The sequence below is a fragment of the Electrona antarctica genome (assembly GCF_951216825.1).
Source record: "Electrona antarctica genome assembly, contig: scaffold_243, whole genome shotgun sequence".
Classification (NCBI taxonomy): Eukaryota; Metazoa; Chordata; class Actinopteri; order Myctophiformes; family Myctophidae; genus Electrona; species Electrona antarctica.
This window is the reverse complement of record NW_027637249.1, coordinates 1-19978: the sequence shown is the minus strand read 5'-3', so window position 1 is coordinate 19978 and position 19978 is coordinate 1. Positions and strand designations below refer to the sequence as shown.

The following is a 19978-nucleotide window of genomic DNA, read 5'->3' as shown; positions in this document are numbered from 1 at the left end:
TCTTCACTCACGCTGTCTTCACTCACGCTGTCTTCACTCACACTGTCTTCACTCACACTGTCTTCACTCACACTGTCTTCACTTGCAGAATTAGATTTATTGAGCAACGTTTGGGTGGTTCAGACCTTCATCAGGCATCATGCGTGAAGACAGTGTGCCTTTTTTAATAAGTCTAAACACAAACAAGTCACATGGAATCCGATTTGTATTTAATTGTTGGGGTGGTTAGATCACAGGGCGGCTGTGGCTCAGGAGCTCGTCTGGCGTTACCAGACTGTTGACTCTCGCAATTTCCAAATGCTTCCATCATACAGTCTGGAGCAACGGAGGAGCTGTCATGAGTCAAATATAAAGCGGAAGTGGAGCCTCCTCGCCAATAGAAAACATCTGAGCATATATAGCTTGTTGCTTAGCAGAAAAGGAAATACAAAAATAAGCTTCCGTTACTCAGCTCATGGGGCTGTAGGTCCAGACTCTATATAGCATTCCTTACTCAGCTCATGGGGCTGTAGGTCCAGACTCTATATAGCATTCCTTACTCAGCTCATGGGGCTGTAGGACCAGCTCATGGGGCTGTAGGTCCAGACTCTATATAGCATTCCTTACTCAGCTCATGGGGCTGTAGGTCCAGCTCATGGGGCTGTAGGTCCAGCTCATGGGGCTGTAGGTCCAGCTCATGAGGCTGTAGGACCAGCTCATGGGGCTGTAGGACCAGCTCATGGGGCTGTAGGACCAGCTCATGGGGCTGTAGGTCCAGACTCTATATAGCATTCCTTACTCAGCTCATGGGGCTGTAGGTCCAGACTCTATATAGCATTCCTTACTCAGCTCATGGGGCTGTAGGTCCAGACTCTATATAGCATTCCTTACTCAGCTCATGGGGCTGTAGGTCCAGACTCTATATAGCATTCCTTACTCAGCTCATGGGGCTGTAGGTCCAGACTCTATATAGCATTCCTTACTCAGCTCATGGGGCTGTAGGTCCAGACTATATAGCATTCCTTACTCAGCTCATGGGGCTGTAGGTCCAGACTCTATATAGCATTCCTTACTCAGCTCATGGGGCTGTAGGTCCAGACTCTATATAACATTCCTTACTCAGCTCATGGGGCTGTAGGTCCAGACTCTATATAGCATTCCTTACTCAGCTCATGGGGCTGTAGGTCCAGACTCTATATAGCATTCCTTACTCAGCTCATGGGGCTGTAGGTCCAGACTCTATATAGCATTCCTTACTCAGCTCATGGGGCTGTAGGTCCAGACTCTATATAGCATTCCTTACTCAGCTCATGGGGCTGTAGGACCAGCTCATGTGGCTGTAGGACCAGCTCATGGGGCTGTAGGACCAGCTCATGGGGCTGTAGGACTAGCTCATGGGGCTGTAGGTCCAGCTCATGGGGCTGTAGGTCCAGACTCTATATAGCATTCCTTACTCAGCTCATGGGGCTGTAAGTCCAGCTCATGGGGCTGTAGGACCAGCTCATGGGGCTGTAGGTCCAGCTCATGGGGCTGTAGGTCCAGCTCATGGGGCTGTAGGTCCAGCTCATGGGGCTGTAGGTCCAGACTCTATATAGCATTCCTTACTCAGCTCATGGGGCTATAGGTCCAGACTCTATATAGCATTCCTTACTCAGCTCATGGGGCTGTAGGTCCAGACTCTATATAGCATTCCTTACTCAGCTCATGGGGATGCAGGTCCAGACTCTAGCATTCCTTACTCAGCTCATGGGGCTGTAGGACCAGCTCATGGGGCTGTAGGTCCAGACTCTATATAGCATTCCTTACTCAGCTCATGGGGCTGCAGGTCCAGACTCTATATAGCATTCCTTACTCAGCTCATGGGGCTGTAGGTCCAGCTCATGGGGCTGTAGGTCCAGCTCATGGGGCTGTAGGTCCAGACTCTATATAACATTCCTTACTCAGCTCATAGGGCTGTAGGTCCAGACTCTATATAGCATTCCTTACTCAGCTCATGGGGCTGTAGGTCCAGACTCTATATAGCATTCCTTACTCAGCTCATGGGGCTGCAGGTCCAGACTCTGTATAGCAATCCTTACTCAGCTCATGGGGCTGTAGGACCAGCTCATGGGGCTGTAGGTCCAGACTCTATATAGCATTCCTTACTCAGCTCATGGGGCTGTAGGTCCAGACTCTATATAGCATTCCTTACTCAGCTCATGGGGCTGCAGGTCCAGACTCTATATAGCATTCCTTACTCAGCTCATGGGGCTGTAGGACCAGCTCATGGGGCTGTAGGTCCAGCTCATGGGGCTGTAGGTCCAGCTCATGGGGCTGTAGGACCAGCTCATGGGGCTGTAGGTCCAGCTCATGGGGCTGTAGGTCCAGACTCTATATAGCATTCCTTACTCAGCTCATGGGGCTGTAGATCCAGACTCTATATAGCATTCCTTACTCAGCTCATGGGGCTGTAGATCCAGACTCTATATAGCATTCCTTACTCAGCTCATGGGGCTATAGGTCCAGACTCTATATAGCATTCCTTACTCAGCTCATGGGGCTGTAGGTCCAGACTCTATATAGCATTCCTTACTCAGCTCATGGGGCTGTAGGTCCAGACTCTATATAGCATTCCTTACTCAGCTCATGGGGCTGTAGGTCCAGACTCTATATAGCATTCCTTACTCAGCTCATGGGGCTGCAGGTCCAGACTCTATATAGCATTCCTTACTCAGCTCATGGGGCTGTAGGACCAGCTCATGGGGCTGTAGATCCAGACTCTAGATAGCATTCCTTACTCAGCTCATGGGGCTGTAGATCCAGACTCTATATAGCATTCCTTACTCAGCTCATGGGGCTATAGGTCCAGACTCTATATAGCATTCCTTACTCAGCTCATGGGGCTGTAGGTCCAGACTCTATATAGCATTCCTTACTCAGCTCATGGGGCTGTAGGTCCAGACTCTATATAGCATTCCTTACTCAGCTCATGGGGCTGTAGGTCCAGACTCTATATACCATTCCTTACTCAGCTCATGGGGCTGCAGGTCCAGACTCTATATAGGATTCCTTACTCAGCTCATGTGGCTGTAGGACCAGCTCATGGGGCTGTAGGTCCAGACTCTATATAGCATTCCTTACTCAGCTCATGGGGCTGTAGGTCCAGACTCTATATAGCATTCCTTACTCAGCTCATGGGGCTGTAGGTCCAGACTCTATATAGCATTCCTTACTCAGCTCATGGGGCTGTAGGTCCAGACTCTATATAGCATTCCTTACTCAGCTCATGGGGCTGTAGGTCCAGACTCTATATAGCATTCCTTACTCAGCTCATGGGGCTGTAGGACCAGCTCATGTGGCTGTAGGACCAGCTCATGGGGCTGTAGGACCAGCTCATGGGGCTGTAGGACTAGCTCATGGGGCTGTAGGTCCAGCTCATGGGGCTGTAGGTCCAGACTCTATATAGCATTCCTTACTCAGCTCATGGGGCTGTAAGTCCAGCTCATGGGGCTGTAGGACCAGCTCATGGGGCTGTAGGTCCAGCTCATGGGGCTGTAGGTCCAGCTCATGGGGCTGTAGGTCCAGCTCATGGGGCTGTAGGTCCAGACTCTATATAGCATTCCTTACTCAGCTCATGGGGCTATAGGTCCAGACTCTATATAGCATTCCTTACTCAGCTCATGGGGCTGTAGGTCCAGACTCTATATAGCATTCCTTACTCAGCTCATGGGGATGCAGGTCCAGACTCTAGCATTCCTTACTCAGCTCATGGGGCTGTAGGACCAGCTCATGGGGCTGTAGGTCCAGACTCTATATAGCATTCCTTACTCAGCTCATGGGGCTGCAGGTCCAGACTCTATATAGCATTCCTTACTCAGCTCATGGGGCTGTAGGTCCAGCTCATGGGGCTGTAGGTCCAGCTCATGGGGCTGTAGGTCCAGACTCTATATAACATTCCTTACTCAGCTCATAGGGCTGTAGGTCCAGACTCTATATAGCATTCCTTACTCAGCTCATGGGGCTGTAGGTCCAGACTCTATATAGCATTCCTTACTCAGCTCATGGGGCTGCAGGTCCAGACTCTGTATAGCAATCCTTACTCAGCTCATGGGGCTGTAGGACCAGCTCATGGGGCTGTAGGTCCAGACTCTATATAGCATTCCTTACTCAGCTCATGGGGCTGTAGGTCCAGACTCTATATAGCATTCCTTACTCAGCTCATGGGGCTGCAGGTCCAGACTCTATATAGCATTCCTTACTCAGCTCATGGGGCTGTAGGACCAGCTCATGGGGCTGTAGGTCCAGCTCATGGGGCTGTAGGTCCAGCTCATGGGGCTGTAGGACCAGCTCATGGGGCTGTAGGTCCAGCTCATGGGGCTGTAGGTCCAGACTCTATATAGCATTCCTTACTCAGCTCATGGGGCTGTAGATCCAGACTCTATATAGCATTCCTTACTCAGCTCATGGGGCTGTAGATCCAGACTCTATATAGCATTCCTTACTCAGCTCATGGGGCTATAGGTCCAGACTCTATATAGCATTCCTTACTCAGCTCATGGGGCTGTAGGTCCAGACTCTATATAGCATTCCTTACTCAGCTCATGGGGCTGTAGGTCCAGACTCTATATAGCATTCCTTACTCAGCTCATGGGGCTGTAGGTCCAGACTCTATATAGCATTCCTTACTCAGCTCATGGGGCTGCAGGTCCAGACTCTATATAGCATTCCTTACTCAGCTCATGGGGCTGTAGGACCAGCTCATGGGGCTGTAGATCCAGACTCTAGATAGCATTCCTTACTCAGCTCATGGGGCTGTAGATCCAGACTCTATATAGCATTCCTTACTCAGCTCATGGGGCTATAGGTCCAGACTCTATATAGCATTCCTTACTCAGCTCATGGGGCTGTAGGTCCAGACTCTATATAGCATTCCTTACTCAGCTCATGGGGCTGTAGGTCCAGACTCTATATAGCATTCCTTACTCAGCTCATGGGGCTGTAGGTCCAGACTCTATATACCATTCCTTACTCAGCTCATGGGGCTGCAGGTCCAGACTCTATATAGGATTCCTTACTCAGCTCATGTGGCTGTAGGACCAGCTCATGGGGCTGTAGGTCCAGACTCTATATAGCATTCCTTACTCAGCTCATGGGGCTGTAGATCCAGACTCTATATAGCATTCCTTACTCAGCTCATGGGGCTGTAGATCCAGACTCTATATAGCATTCCTTACTCAGCTCATGGGGCTATAGGTCCAGACTCTATATAGCATTCCTTACTCAGCTCATGGGGCTGTAGGTCCAGACTCTATATAGCATTCCTTACTCAGCTCATGGGGCTGTAGGTCCAGACTCTATATAGCATTCCTTACTCAGCTCATGGGGCTGTAGGTCCAGACTCTATATAGCATTCCTTACTCAGCTCATGGGGCTGCAGGTCCAGACTCTATATAGCATTCCTTACTCAGCTCATGGGGCTGTAGGACCAGCTCATGGGGCTGTAGATCCAGACTCTAGATAGCATTCCTTACTCAGCTCATGGGGCTGTAGATCCAGACTCTATATAGCATTCCTTACTCAGCTCATGGGGCTATAGGTCCAGACTCTATATAGCATTCCTTACTCAGCTCATGGGGCTGTAGGTCCAGACTCTATATAGCATTCCTTACTCAGCTCATGGGGCTGTAGGTCCAGACTCTATATAGCATTCCTTACTCAGCTCATGGGGCTGTAGGTCCAGACTCTATATAGCATTCCTTACTCAGCTCATGGGGCTGCAGGTCCAGACTCTATATAGGATTCCTTACTCAGCTCATGTGGCTGTAGGACCAGCTCATGGGGCTGTAGGTCCAGACTCTATATAGCATTCCTTACTCAGCTCATGGGGCTGTAGGTCCAGCTCATGGGGCTGTAGGTCCAGCTCATGGGGCTGTAGGACCAGCTCATGGGGCTGTAGGACCAGCTCATGGGGCTGTAGGTCCAGCTCATGGGGCTGTAGGTCCAGCTCATGGGGCTGTAGGTCCAGCTCATGGGGCTGTAGGTCCAGCTCATGGGGCTGTAGGACCAGCTCATGGGGCTGTAGGTCCAGCTCATGGGGCTGTAGGTCCAGCTCATGGGGCTGTAGGTCCAGCTCATGGGGCTGTAGGTCCAGCTCATGGGGCTGTAGGACCAGCTCATGGGGCTGTAGGTCCAGCTCATGGGGCTGTAGGACCAGCTCATGGGGCTGTAGGACCAGCTCATGGGGCTGTAGGTCCAGCTCATGGGGCTGTAGGTCCAGCTCATGGGGCTGTAGGTCCAGACTCTATATAGCAATCGGAGATTGTGGAATAGTTGTCTGGCTACGCAAGACTACTCAGGAGGTAGAACAGGTCGTCCAATGATCCAATGGGTCGGCGGTTCTAATCCCGGCTCCTCCTCCTGTCCACATGTCGAAGTGTCCTTGGGCAAGACACTGAACCCTACATTGCCTCCAATGAGTCGGTCGGTGTGAGCTCGCCACCGTCAGTGTGTGAATGTGGGAAGTGAGGACGCTGGCGTCGACTGTTCGCCGCTTCACCTCCCAATGTATGAATGAATGGACCTTCACCTCCCAATGTATGAATGAATGGACCTTCACCTCCCATTGTATGAATGAATGAACCTTCACCTCCCAATGTATGAATGAATGAACCTTCACCTCCCAATGTATGAATGAATGAACCATTGTAGTGCTTTGAGTAGGCACGTAGTGCATAGAAAAGCGCTATAAAATGCAATTCATTATCGCAGACTGAGACGGATCTCCTGAAATCAGATTTGAAACCACCTCTGAATGTGAAACCACCTCTGAATGTGAAACCACCTCTGAATGTGAAACCACCTCTGAATGTGTCTCAAGTCACATTTGTAAGAAATCAGATTCCATGTGTTTGTGTTCAGACTTGTGTTCAGAGTTAACCCATTCCGGACGGGAACCCCTTTTGGTGTTTTAAGCACTATGTCATTAATTTAGCTATTGCAAAATAGCAGATCTATAAGCTCATAGCGTGCCGCGCTACGAGCTTGTAGATCTGCTATTTTTTTAAATCTTGAAAATGTGGCACAAATCTTTGAATATTATATTCTTTCAGAGCGAACGTTTTTAACTCAAATCTCTGCTTTTGGGGGGGGGGGGGGGGTCAGTGGCCAATTACGTAATTTTCGGGGTCCTTGACAGTGAAATAGTTTGAGCACCACTGATAGGTTGTGCTATAGGCTACATAGGTTATTCAGAAAACTGTCATAATTTAGAATACTTTTTTTTTTAAGAATCTGGTCTCAGGTCTACATTAGATTTGGCTGCCAGTGAAAGCCGAACGGGACCCAATTCACAGTGGTGGAAAGTAACTAAGTACTTTTACTTAAGTACTGTACTTAAGTACAATTTTGAGGTATTTGTACTTTACTTGAGCATTTCCAATACTTTTACTTCTACTCCACTACATCTCAGAGCCACAATTTGTACTTTGACTTCACTACAATTATTTGAAAACTTTAGTTACTAGATTTAAATTTTGATTAGAAAACATACATCCTATACATTTCGGCCATTTGAAAATAGCCGATCTACAAGCTCTCGCAACGCGACGCATTGAGAGCTTGTAGATCGGCTATTTTCAATAGATTTTGTACACATTTTGAACTTGTGAAATTGGACATTCTGCAATATGAATACTTTTACTTTTAGTACTTTAAGTACATTTTGATGCTGGATACTTTTGTACTTTTACTCAAGCACAATTTCAATTCCGTACTTTGACTTGTAGTTCTAAATTGGCAGTATTGGTACTTTTACTTAAGTAAAAACAATTGAGTACTTTTTTTCCACCACTGCTAGGGGCGACTCACACCTTCGCAACAGGTTGATGTATGCTTGTTGTATGAGATGTATAGCTGATGCAAGCTCGCAATGCATTTCCAATGGGAGTCACATTTGTGTTGTATGAGGGAGTCGAAACACAGCCGAAAGCCATACAACACAAATGTTGTGTCAAACCATGTGACTCCCATTGGAAATGCATTGCGAGCTTGCATCAGCTATACATCTCATACAACAAGCATGCATCAATGGTGTATGCTAGATGTAAAGGTGTGAGTCGGGCCCTAGTCATTCACCACAACAACCTCAGCATGCCGTCGGTCCAACCTTGAGCGCCTCCTCTGGAACGTGCAGCTCCCCTCGGACCACGGTGAACAGGTTAGTATGTGGAACACACAGGGTTAAGGAGAAGTGTTGTTTTCCTCGACTAAAACTAAGACGAACAATGTCCGTCGACTACCTTGTTTTCACTGACGAAAACTACATGGAAACTACATGAAAACTAAGCCATGGTGACTAAAACTAAGACTAATGTATTGACAATGTCGTCAACAGCTAAAAACTAGACTAAAATGTTATGAAGGGACTAGTGGACAAGAGGTCCACTAGGAAGGGACTAGTGGACAAGAGATCCAGTATGAGTCATTTTACACTTGGTTGCATGCTGAAAATAGCCGATCTACAAGCTCACAACGTGTCACGCTGCGACGCGTTGTGAGCTTGTAGATCAGCTATTTTCAGCAAGTGTAAAAACAGTCATTACGACGGCATCAAGGCCCGCCAAAATACATTGTAGTCGACAAAATCAACTGTAGATCTAGTCGACTAAAATCTTATGACATTTAGTCGACTAAAACTAGACTAACACTAAGACATTCCAGGTGACTAAAATGTGACTAAAACTAAATTAAAACTATTCGAGATACTATGACTAAAACTAAAATCAAAATGTGCTGCCAAAAACAACACTGTTAAGGAGAAGAAAAACTAACTCTTTGCAGGACAACGACAGAGGCTCAAACTGAGGACCACGACAGAGGCTCAAACTGAGGACAACGACAGAGGCTCAAACTGAGGACCACGACAGAGGCTCAAACTGAGGACCACGACAGAGCCTCAAACTGAGGACCACGACAGAGCCTCAAACTGAGGACAACGACAGAGCCTCAAACTGAGGACAACGACAGAGCCTCAAACTGAGGACAACGACAGAGGCTCAAACTGAGGACCACGACAGAGGCTCAAACTGAGGACCACGACAGAGCCTCAAACTGAGGACAACGACAGAGCCTCAAACTGAGGACAACGACAGAGCCTCAAACTGAGGACAACAACAGAGCCTCAAACTGAGGACAACAACAGAGCCTCAAACTGAGGACAACAACAGAGCCTCAAACTGAGGACAACGACAGAGGCTCAAACTGAGGACAACGACAGAGCCTCAAACTGAGGACAACAACAGAGGCTCAAACTGAGGACAACAACAGAGCCTCAAACTGAGGACAACGACAGAGCCTCAAACTGAGGACAACAACAGAGCCTCAAACTGAGGACAACGACAGAGCCTCAAACTGAGGACAACAACAGAGCCTCAAACTGAGGACAACAACAGAGCCTCAAACTGAGGACAACGACAGAGGCTCAAACTGAGGACAACGACAGAGCCTCAAACTGAGGACAACAACAGAGGCTCAAACTGAGGACAACAACAGAGCCTCAAACTGAGGACAACAACAGAGCCTCAAACTGAGGACAACAACAGAGGCTCAAACTGAGGACAACGACAGAGCCTCAAACTGAGGACAACGACAGAGGCTCAAACTGAGGACAACAACAGAGGGTCAAACTGAGGACAACGACAGAGGCTCAAACTGAGGACAACGACAGAGGCTCAAACTGAGGACAACGACAGAGCCTCAAACTGAGGACAACGACAGAGGCTCAAACTGAGGACAACGACAGAGCCTCAAACTGAGGACAACGACAGAGCCTCAAACTGAGGACAACGACAGAGGCTCAAACTGAGGACAACGACAGAGCCTCAAACTGAGGACAACAACAGAGGCTCAAACTGAGGACAACAGAGGCTCAAACTGAGGACAACAACAGAGCCTCAAACTGAGGACAACAACAGAGGCTCAAACTGAGGACAACAGAGGCTCAAACTGAGGACAACAACAGAGCCTCAAACTGAGGACAACAGAGGCTCAAACTGAGGACAACAACAGAGCCTCAAACTGAGGACAACAACAGAGGCTCAAACTGAGGACAACGACAGAGGCTCAAACTGAGGACCACGACAGAGGCTCAAACTGAGGACCACGACAGAGCCTCAAACTGAGGACAACAACAGAGGCTCAAACTGAGGACAACGACAGAGGCTCAAACTGAGGACCACGACAGAGCCTCAAACTGAGGACAACAACAGAGCCTCAAACTGAGGACAACGACAGAGCCTCAAACTGAGGACAACAACAGAGCCTCAAACTGAGGACAACGACAGAGGCTCAAACTGAGGACAACGACAGAGCCTCAAACTGAGGACAACAACAGAGCCTCAAACTGAGGACAACAACAGAGCCTCAAACTGAGGACAACGACAGAGCCTCAAACTGAGGACAACAACAGAGCCTCAAACTGAGGACAACAACAGAGCCTCAAACTGAGGACAACAACAGAGCCTCAAACTGAGGACAACGACAGAGGCTCAAACTGAGGACAACGACAGAGCCTCAAACTGAGGACAACGACAGAGCCTCAAACTGAGGACAACAACAGAGCCTCAAACTGAGGACAACAACAGAGCCTCAAACTGAGGACAACAACAGAGCCTCAAACTGAGGACAACAACAGAGCCTCAAACTGAGGACAACGACAGAGGCTCAAACTGAGGACAACGACAGAGCCTCAAACTGAGGACAACAACAGAGGCTCAAACTGAGGACAACGACAGAGCCTCAAACTGAGGACAACGACAGAGCCTCAAACTGAGGACAACGACAGAGCCTCAAACTGAGGACAACAACAGAGCCTCAAACTGAGGACAACAACAGAGCCTCAAACTGAGGACAACAACAGAGCCTCAAACTGAGGACAACGACAGAGGCTCAAACTGAGGACAACGACAGAGCCTCAAACTGAGGACAACGACAGAGCCTCAAACTGAGGACAACGACAGAGGCTCAAACTGAGGACAACAACAGAGGCTCAAACTGAGGACAACGACAGAGGCTCAAACTGAGGACAACGACAGAGGCTCAAACTGAGGACAACCACAGAGGCTCAAACTGAGGACAACAACAGAGCCTCAAACTGAGGACAACGACAGAGGCTCAAACTGAGGACAACGACAGAGGCTCAAACTGAGGACAACAACAGAGGCTCAAACTGAGGACAACGACAGAGGCTCAAACTGAGGACAACCACAGAGGCTCAAACTGAGGACAACAACAGAGCCTCAAACTGAGGACAACAACAGAGCCTCAAACTGAGGACAACGACAGAGGCTCAAACTGAGGACAACAACAGAGGCTCAAACTGAGGACAACGACAGAGGCTCAAACTGAGGACAACGACAGAGGCTCAAACTGAGGACAACGACAGAGGCTCAAACTGAGGACAACAACAGAGGCTCAAACTGAGGACAACAACAGAGGCTCAAACTGAGGACAACAACAGAGGCTCAAACTGAGGACAACGACAGAGGCTCAAACTGAGGACAACGAACGGAGGGCTCAAACTGAGGACAACGACAGAGCCTCAAACTGAGGACAACAACAGAGGCTCAAACTGAGGACAACGACAGAGGCTCAAACTGAGGACAACGACAGGCTCAAACTGAGGACAACGACAGAGGCTCAAACTGAGGACAACGACAGAGGCTCAAACTGAGGACAACGACAGAGGCTCAAACTGAGGACAACGACAGAGGCTCAAACTGAGGACAACGACAGAGGCTCAAACTGAGGACAACGACAGAGGCTCAAACTGAGGACAACGACAGAGCCTCAAACTGAGGACAACGACAGAGCCTCAAACTGAGGACAACGACAGAGGCTCAAACTGAGGACCACGACAGAGGCTCAAACTGAGGACAACGACAGAGCCTCAAACTGAGGACAACGACAGAGCCTCAAACTGAGGACAACAACAGAGGCTCAAACTGAGGACAACGACAGAGGCTCAAACTGAGGACAACGACAGAGCCTCAAACTGAGGACAACAACAGAGGCTCAAACTGAGGACAACAGAGGCTCAAACTGAGGACAACAACAGAGCCTCAAACTGAGGACAACAACAGAGCCTCAAACTGAGGACAACAACAGAGGCTCAAACTGAGGACAACAGAGCCTCAAACTGAGGACAACAACAGAGCCTCAAACTGAGGACAACAACAGAGCCTCAAACTGAGGACAACAACAGAGGCTCAAACTGAGGACAACAACAGAGCCTCAAACTGAGGACAACAACAGAGGCTCAAACTGAGGACAACAGAGGCTCAAACTGAGGACAACAACAGAGCCTCAAACTGAGGACAACAACAGAGGCTCAAACTGAGGACAACAACAGAGCCTCAAACTGAGGACAACAACAGAGGCTCAAACTGAGGACAACAGAGCCTCAAACTGAGGACAACAACAGAGCCTCAAACTGAGGACAACAACAGAGCCTCAAACTGAGGACAACAACAGAGGCTCAAACTGAGGACAACAACAGAGGCTCAAACTGAGGAAAACAACAGAGCCTCAAACTGAGGACAACAACAGAGGCTCAAACTGAGGACAACAACAGAGCCTCAAACTGAGGACAACAACAGAGGCTCAAACTGAGGACAAAGACAGAGCCTCAAACTGAGGACAACAACAGAGCCTCAAACTGAGGACAACAACAGAGCCTCAAACTGAGGACAACAACAGAGGCTCAAACTGAGGACAAAGACAGAGCCTCAAACTGAGGACAACAACAGAGCCTCAAACTGAGGACAACAACAGAGCCTCAAACTGAGGACAACAACAGAGGCTCAAACTGAGGACAAAGACAGAGCCTCAAACTGAGGACAACAACAGAGGCTCAAACTGAGGACAACAACAGAGCCTCAAACTGAGGACAACAACAGAGGCTCAAACTGAGGACAAAGACAGAGCCTCAAACTGAGGACAACAACAGAGCCTCAAACTGAGGACAACAACAGAGCCTCAAACTGAGGACAACAACAGAGGCTCAAACTGAGGACAAAGACAGAGCCTCAAACTGAGGACAACAACAGAGGCTCAAACTGAGGACAAAGACAGAGCCTCAAACTGAGGACAACAACAGAGGCTCAAACTGAGGACAAAGACAGAGCCTCAAACTGAGGACAAAGACAGAGCCTCAAACTGAGGACAAAGACAGAGCCTCAAACTGAGGACAACAACAGAGGCTCAAACTGAGGACAAAGACAGAGCCTCAAACTGAGGACAACAACAGAGCCTCAAACTGAGGACAACAACAGAGCCTCAAACTGAGGACAACAACAGAGGCTCAAACTGAGGACAAAGACAGAGCCTCAAACTGAGGACAAAGACAGAGGCTCAAACTGAAGCCTCATCTATTATGGAACAGGAAGGGTACAGTGAGCTTTCAGAGCCCTTTCCACAACAGATAACGTTACCGTGTGTGTGTGTGTGTGTGTGTGTGTGTGTGTGTGTGTGTGTGTGTGTGTGTGTGTGTGTGTGTGTGTGTGTGTGTGTGTGTGTGTGTGTGTGTGTGTGTGTGCGCGCGTGCGTGCGCGTGATGACCTTGTGACTCACAGCAGCGTGGACTGATCAATAACATGAAGAAAGGAACGCACGCGTATTGGTAAAAGGATATCGTATCCGAACCTCAGTTTGTCGTCCATTTTCAAAGTGACGTACGTCTGCTCCTGGATCCGGACGTCGTTGACGAACGTCTGCGAACACAGTTTGAGGAAATGGGTTATGACGGTATATCCAACATATGGGATGGATTCTGTACGGGCCATATATGGAGCGTGTCTTGAGTGTTGTACAGGGTTTGATGAGGTCAGATCAACATATGTCAGAACAGGTCAGTGCCATATATGGAGATCTAAGGGTGGCAGCGGAGGCAGTGTCTCGAGTGTACATTTTTACAGATTAACTAATAGATTATATATCATACGTTTAGAATGATGGAATTTGCGTACATTTTGTATCATCGTATCTGACCTGTGCCTGTCGGCCACCGGCCGGCCTACTTGGGAACGATGCAAGTTGGGAACCAAGTATGCAAAACTCGTCATAGCACCCGTTTTCACCATCTGTCCCATATGGAGATCTCTGTATCTGTCTGTCTGCCTCTGTCTGAAGAGTGCAAGATGACTGTGAAAAGTGGACTGGTTAAGTAATCAAATGGCAGCATGCAGGGTTGGCCAATGCAATCATTTGAGGCTAGGAATTCTACAGGTGAGGGGACTTAAGCGATATTCTGCTTTATCGGTGGTGAGGTGACCACCGCAACTACAACATGACGTCACGGAGCCGTGGTGAAGAGCAAACCACCGCCACCGCCCCAGCCCTTCTCTCTGTTTTTACTCACCACCGCTCCACGTTATTACAGCCCTGGTGGTCACCTCGCCACCGGAGCGGTGGTCACCTCGCCACCGGAGCGGTGGTCACCTCGCCACCGGAGCGGTGGTCACCTCATCACCGGAGCGGTGGTCACCTCGCCACCGGAGCGGTGGTCACCTCGCCACCGGAGCAGTGGTCACCTCGCCACCGGAGCGGTGGTCACCTCGCCACCGGAGCGGTGGTCACCTCGCCACCGGATCGGTGGTCACCTCGCCACCGGAGCGGTGGTCACCTTGCCACCGGAGCGGTGGTCACCTCACCACCGGAGCGGTGGTCACCTCACCACCTCACCTCACCTCACCTCACCACCCTGTGGTGGTGTAGAACGCGTGTGTCAGATTTGAAGTCGGTGGGGCGAACGGTTTGAGAGTTACGTGGCTTACAGACGCACAAACGTTGTACATGTGAGATGTACATACACACGTGTATGTACGTCACGTGAAGCCCAACACACACCGTCTGTGAAGCGGGTGTGCAGCGACGCGGCACAGCAACACCCACAGGACGGGGCGCGCTACCGCGCGGCTGGCCAGCCACGCCCACGGATTCCCGGATGGAGGCCGCGCGGCAACGCCTGGAAAATAGAACAGCGGCGTATCGGAGCGTCAGGCGAGGCGTGAACGCGCGCCAGTGCGCATCTGACGCCGCCGGTGTGGGATAGGTTCATTGAAGATAACGGAGGCGGCTGTTTTGACGCGCGCCGTTCACAGACGGTGTGTGTTGGGCTTGAGACGTGGTGCATATTTATTATAATATATCTTACGACAATTAATTGGAGTACTATGGTCAACCAAGAGCCTTAGATATAGACAGAGTTATGCAAACTGCGTTCACTTCATGGGGCTTCAGTCCAATGGAGGCTCTCCTACATAGACTTCTATTGGCTTCAGTCCAATGGAGGCTCTCCTACATAGACTTCTATTGGCTTCAGTCCAATGGAGGCTCTCCTACATAGACTTCTATTGGCTTCAGTCCAATGGAGGCTCTCCTACATAGACTTCTATTGGCTTCAGTCCAATGGAGGCTCTCCTACATAGACTTCTATTGGCTTCAGTCCAATGGAGGCTCTCCTACATAGACTTCTATTGGCTTCAGTCCAATGGAGGCTCTCCTACATAGACTTCTATTGGCTTCAGTCCAATGGAGGCTCTCCTGCATAGACTTCTATTGGCTTCAGTCCAATGGAGGCTCTCCTGCATAGACTTCTATTGGCTTCAGTCCAATGGAGGCTCTGCTACATAGACTTCTATTGGCTTCAGTCCAATGGAGGCTCTCCTGCATAGACTTCTATTGGCTTCAGTCCAATGGAGGCTCTCCTACATAGACTTATATTGGCTTCAGTCCAATGGAGGCTCTCCTACATAGACTTCTATTGGCTTCAGTCCAATGGAGGCTCTCCTACATAGACTTCTATTGGCTTCAGTCCAATGGAGGCTCTCCTACATAGACTTCTATTGGCTTCAGTCCAATGGAGGCTCTCCTACATAGACTTCTATTGGCTTCAGTCCAATGGAGGCTAGTAGTAATAAGGCACCCGATAATGGTCAAAAAGGGCCAAATTCCTGCATAATTGACTGAGGCACCCTGTGGGCGTGGCTAGCGGCCATTTTGATGACGTCACCAGAGTGGGAGTGTTTGAGGGGTGGGGGGTGGGGGGGCGTGTTTGGGCCTGTTTGGGCTTATCTGTGACCCCCTACCTGTGTGGGCTGAAGGGGGGCGGGGAGACGGGTTAATTATATAATTGGATATTGTAGGAGGGGGGTCCGCCTCATGCTGTATGGCTGGAGACATGGGTACGTACGCAGCTACGTCGTAAAGGGGGTGGGGGGTACGACTTGGGGGTGTGTATATATATATATATATATATATATGGGGTGGTAAGGGTTAGGGTCAGTGGAGAGTGGGTCTACGTGAGTGTCTACGCTGTTCTCCACTTCGTTATATCTTCTCGGCATGGATGAGGCTATACAGCAAGGGGTGGGGTCTATGACACCTGCTTTTTATACGGATGATGATATTCTCGCGAATGCGGACCAGATGGGAGCCCCTAAGAAGAGGAGACGTCGTGTGAAGGAGGCTATCATTCCACCGTCTATGGAGCCGGCCGGGTCTCTAGACAGTATTGACGTCAGAGGTTGGTTCTGCTCCCTACTATGGAAGATTGGTTCTCTCCTAGTGTGTTTACCTATCTTCTCCTGCTTGGGTCTGAGAATGGCAAACGTCGTGGACACAGACGATATGCTAGGGTAAAAATGAAATTCATGTCACGCGTCATTTTATCATCATGATGAGAAGAAGGAAATATATGTATAATACATGTATAGTGTCTACTGTTGGGGTGCTACCGCTCCTCCTATTCTAATGGGTTTCTCCTGTATTACAGATTATACTCCTGCGAGCCCCATCTCCCTGGAGAGTGTTTTGGAACCTCTAGATGTGAACCATCTGTCTCCAGAGATCTCTACGGAGCATTCTGCGATGACAGCGAATGAAGACGCCCAATGCTCCACAGAGGCTGCAGCCACATGGTGGTTAAACCATGAATACGCTCTGAATCTAGGTGCACAGAACCTCACATACATATCAGAGTTTGGGGAGTCTCTGATGGAGCCTGTGGGGACATCTACCCCCGCGGATGACTACTCGATCATGGAGCCTCCGGTCGATGTCTGTCTAAAACCTGCCGATGTTGATGTTCTAAAGTCTGTTATATGCCTCTGCGTCCAGAAGGTGTTATCACGTATGCTTACGACCGAGTGTTACGGATGTCGTGTGGATCATCCTTCGCAGAGACATCACAGTTGTCTATATGAGGCCCCCCGTTTTTTATTTCGAGAGTCGATATGACGATGTTTGCGAAATGCTGTTCACCCCCACGTTACCGTATGCTCTGGCATACGCTGTACATGCAGTCAGTGGTAAAACAGTGATACCCCCCAGACTTCTGGGGGCTGCGGAGGTTATACTCAGCGACATGAAGTGTGAGCCCTATATAGTTGAAAGACTGGAGCAGGGTGTAAAAGACAGTGGAGGGGCACACATCACGCGTATACTAGTGAGAAGTGTGTATCTGTGGATGGGTGGGGACCCGAGCCTCGAACAATGATGGCTGCTTACGGCATGTGTCTTATGATGATAATGTTGAATTGTGTATACAGTATCAGAAACTGTGGTCATACAGAAATAAAACTCTTCAGCTACCTATCCCTCCTTGTCATTTGTTGTCTACGGTCAGTATGGATACAGCTCTGCGAAAGGTGTATTATGAGCCCAGCCACCCTGCTGGTTTAGGGGGTGTAAACAAACTGATTGCAGGGGTTAAAGAAGACGTGGACACCCCTCTCAAAATATCCGACATTAAAAAATGGTTAGAGGGGGAGGATGCGTACACCCTGCATGCCCCAGCTGCTAAACATTTCCCTAGAAACAGGGTGTTGGTTAGTGGAATCGATGCACAGTTTCAGGCGGACCTAGTCGACATGTCTGCGTATTCTAAAGAAAATGACGGGGTGCGATTTCTCTTAACATGTATAGACGTATTCTCCAAATATGCATGGGTAAGGCCTCTATCAAACAAATCGGCTATGTGTGTTACAACGGCTTTTAAAGATATTCTAGCTGAAGGACGCGTACCACGGAAGCTGCAAACAGATGAGGGAAAGGAGTTTTATAACAAGACATTTCAGGAGATGATACAACAGTATGGTATTGGGCACTTTTCGATAGCGAATGAGACGAAATGCAGTATAATCGAACGATGGAACAGAACGCTGAAAACGGTTATGTGGAGGTATTTGACTGCCGTCAATTCACGGAGATATGTAGACTCTCTACAGGATATGGTGTCAGGGTATAACAATGGTTACCATCGGTCCATAAAAATGGCTCCAGTGAATGTAGATAGAGTTAACGAGGGGGACGTCTTTAACACCCTGTATAAAGCTAAACAGATAAAATTCCCTACATTTAAATATCATGTGGGGGATACGGTCAGGATATCGAAATACCGTGGTATATTCAGGAAGGGGTATGAACAGAGTTTTACAGATGAGATCTTTACGATAACGGAGTGTATAGGACGGACACCAGTCGTATACAGACTGAAAGATTATGCAGACGAAGGTATACGTGGCACATTCTACGAGAAAGAGTTACAGGCTGTCATAGTGGGTAAAAGAAAAATGTATAAGGTAGAGGAGATACTGGGGACTAGAAAACGTCGGAGGGTGAAATACGTCCTGGTGAAATGGCTTGGATATCCTCCGAAATTCAATTCGTGGATACCGGAGACGGATATTTCAAGCATTTAAATGCTGACTCACGACCTCTAATCGGACCATACCGTATGCTATTGTTCAAGGACACATACATACCAAACGTCATGGATACAGCTCACGGGGAGGAATTTTACATAACCCTTCCAAGTAATGCATCGTTAGATGTATACCCGGGGAATAAGATATGGGATTATCGTATAAAGCTGGCTAAGCCTATTATACTCAAGCAGCCATATCAAGTGGGTGTTATTGAAGTTCAGTACCCTAAAAGCTGGGTGAGCTTCCCCGAAGAAGACGGGAGGATTCTACTCACCCTGAACAAGTCTGCGGGTGGGGCTGCTGTGAAAATTAACATACCCGCGGGGCATTATGACACCATACCTAAAGTTATAAAGGAGATAAACAGTCGTATTGTAAGGCATACGAAAACACTGACCATGCTGTATAACAGTATAACGAACCGTGTATTCTTTATGGGAGACGAGACAGCGACCATTGTATTCAAAGGGGGTCTAGCCCGCATCCTAGGTTTTATACCTAAGACTGAATTTCAGATACAGCCGACAACGGCCGCCGGAGGGTATGCCCCACACCCAGCGGACATTTATGGAGGATGTTATAGTATGTTTATATATACGGACATCGTCGACTACCAGAGGGTAGGCGATACATATGTACCGCTTCTACGGAGTATAAATATTACGGATGACCCCCGTAGAGTCGTCACTCTGTTGTACGACAGGCCTCACTACACAGGTCTCTCGAAGGCTGTCATAGACGACGTACAGATATCCATAAAAAACGATCAGAATCAGGATATACGTTTTACGTACGGAAAGGTGATAATTAAACTACACTTTAGACCTGTCAGGAGTAATTTCTAGATAGAAAATCGTTAGAAAAATGCGCGGCGCCCCGTACACAGCCGATGATGGGCGCTACATGTCATACTACACTAACCAGGCAGGATCTGCACTCCCCGGTTTCGCTGGCTCCCCGTCTCAGTATGGTGCTGGTTTGGGGGGTATGTTTAGAAACCTATTTCGTTTCGCCCTACCGCTCCTAAGACGTGGGTTCAATATAGCTAGCCCTCACCTTAAAACAGCCGCTAAGAATATAGCCGGTGATGTTGTAACGAGACTGGTATCAAGAGTTACAGCTCCGCGACAGGACGGGTCCGGTTTCGTGGTTAATACCCGGAGGGGAGTAAAACGCCCTCCTAGAGGTCTTCATGGGCGTGTCCTACCGGTTGGAAAGCGGAGGAAAACACATAAAAGCGTGGGTCGAGGGGGTAAGAA

At 48.7% G+C, this 19978-nt stretch overlaps 1 protein-coding gene across 1 annotated transcript in view; it reads right to left on the bottom strand.

Annotated features, from left to right (window-relative positions):
- cep170ab (centrosomal protein 170Ab) overlaps positions 1-16358 on the bottom strand; it is a gene marked incomplete at both ends in the record, with an annotated part of 91039 nt that extends 74681 nt beyond the window's left edge. The window contains 3 exons of the mRNA XM_079531883.1: positions 8123-8179; positions 13644-13724; positions 16314-16358. Of these exons, the coding sequence (XP_079388009.1) occupies positions 8123-8179; positions 13644-13724; positions 16314-16358 (183 nt within the window). The remainder of the gene's footprint in view (positions 1-8122; positions 8180-13643; positions 13725-16313) is intronic.
- Between the last annotated feature and the right edge of the window lie 3620 nt (positions 16359-19978).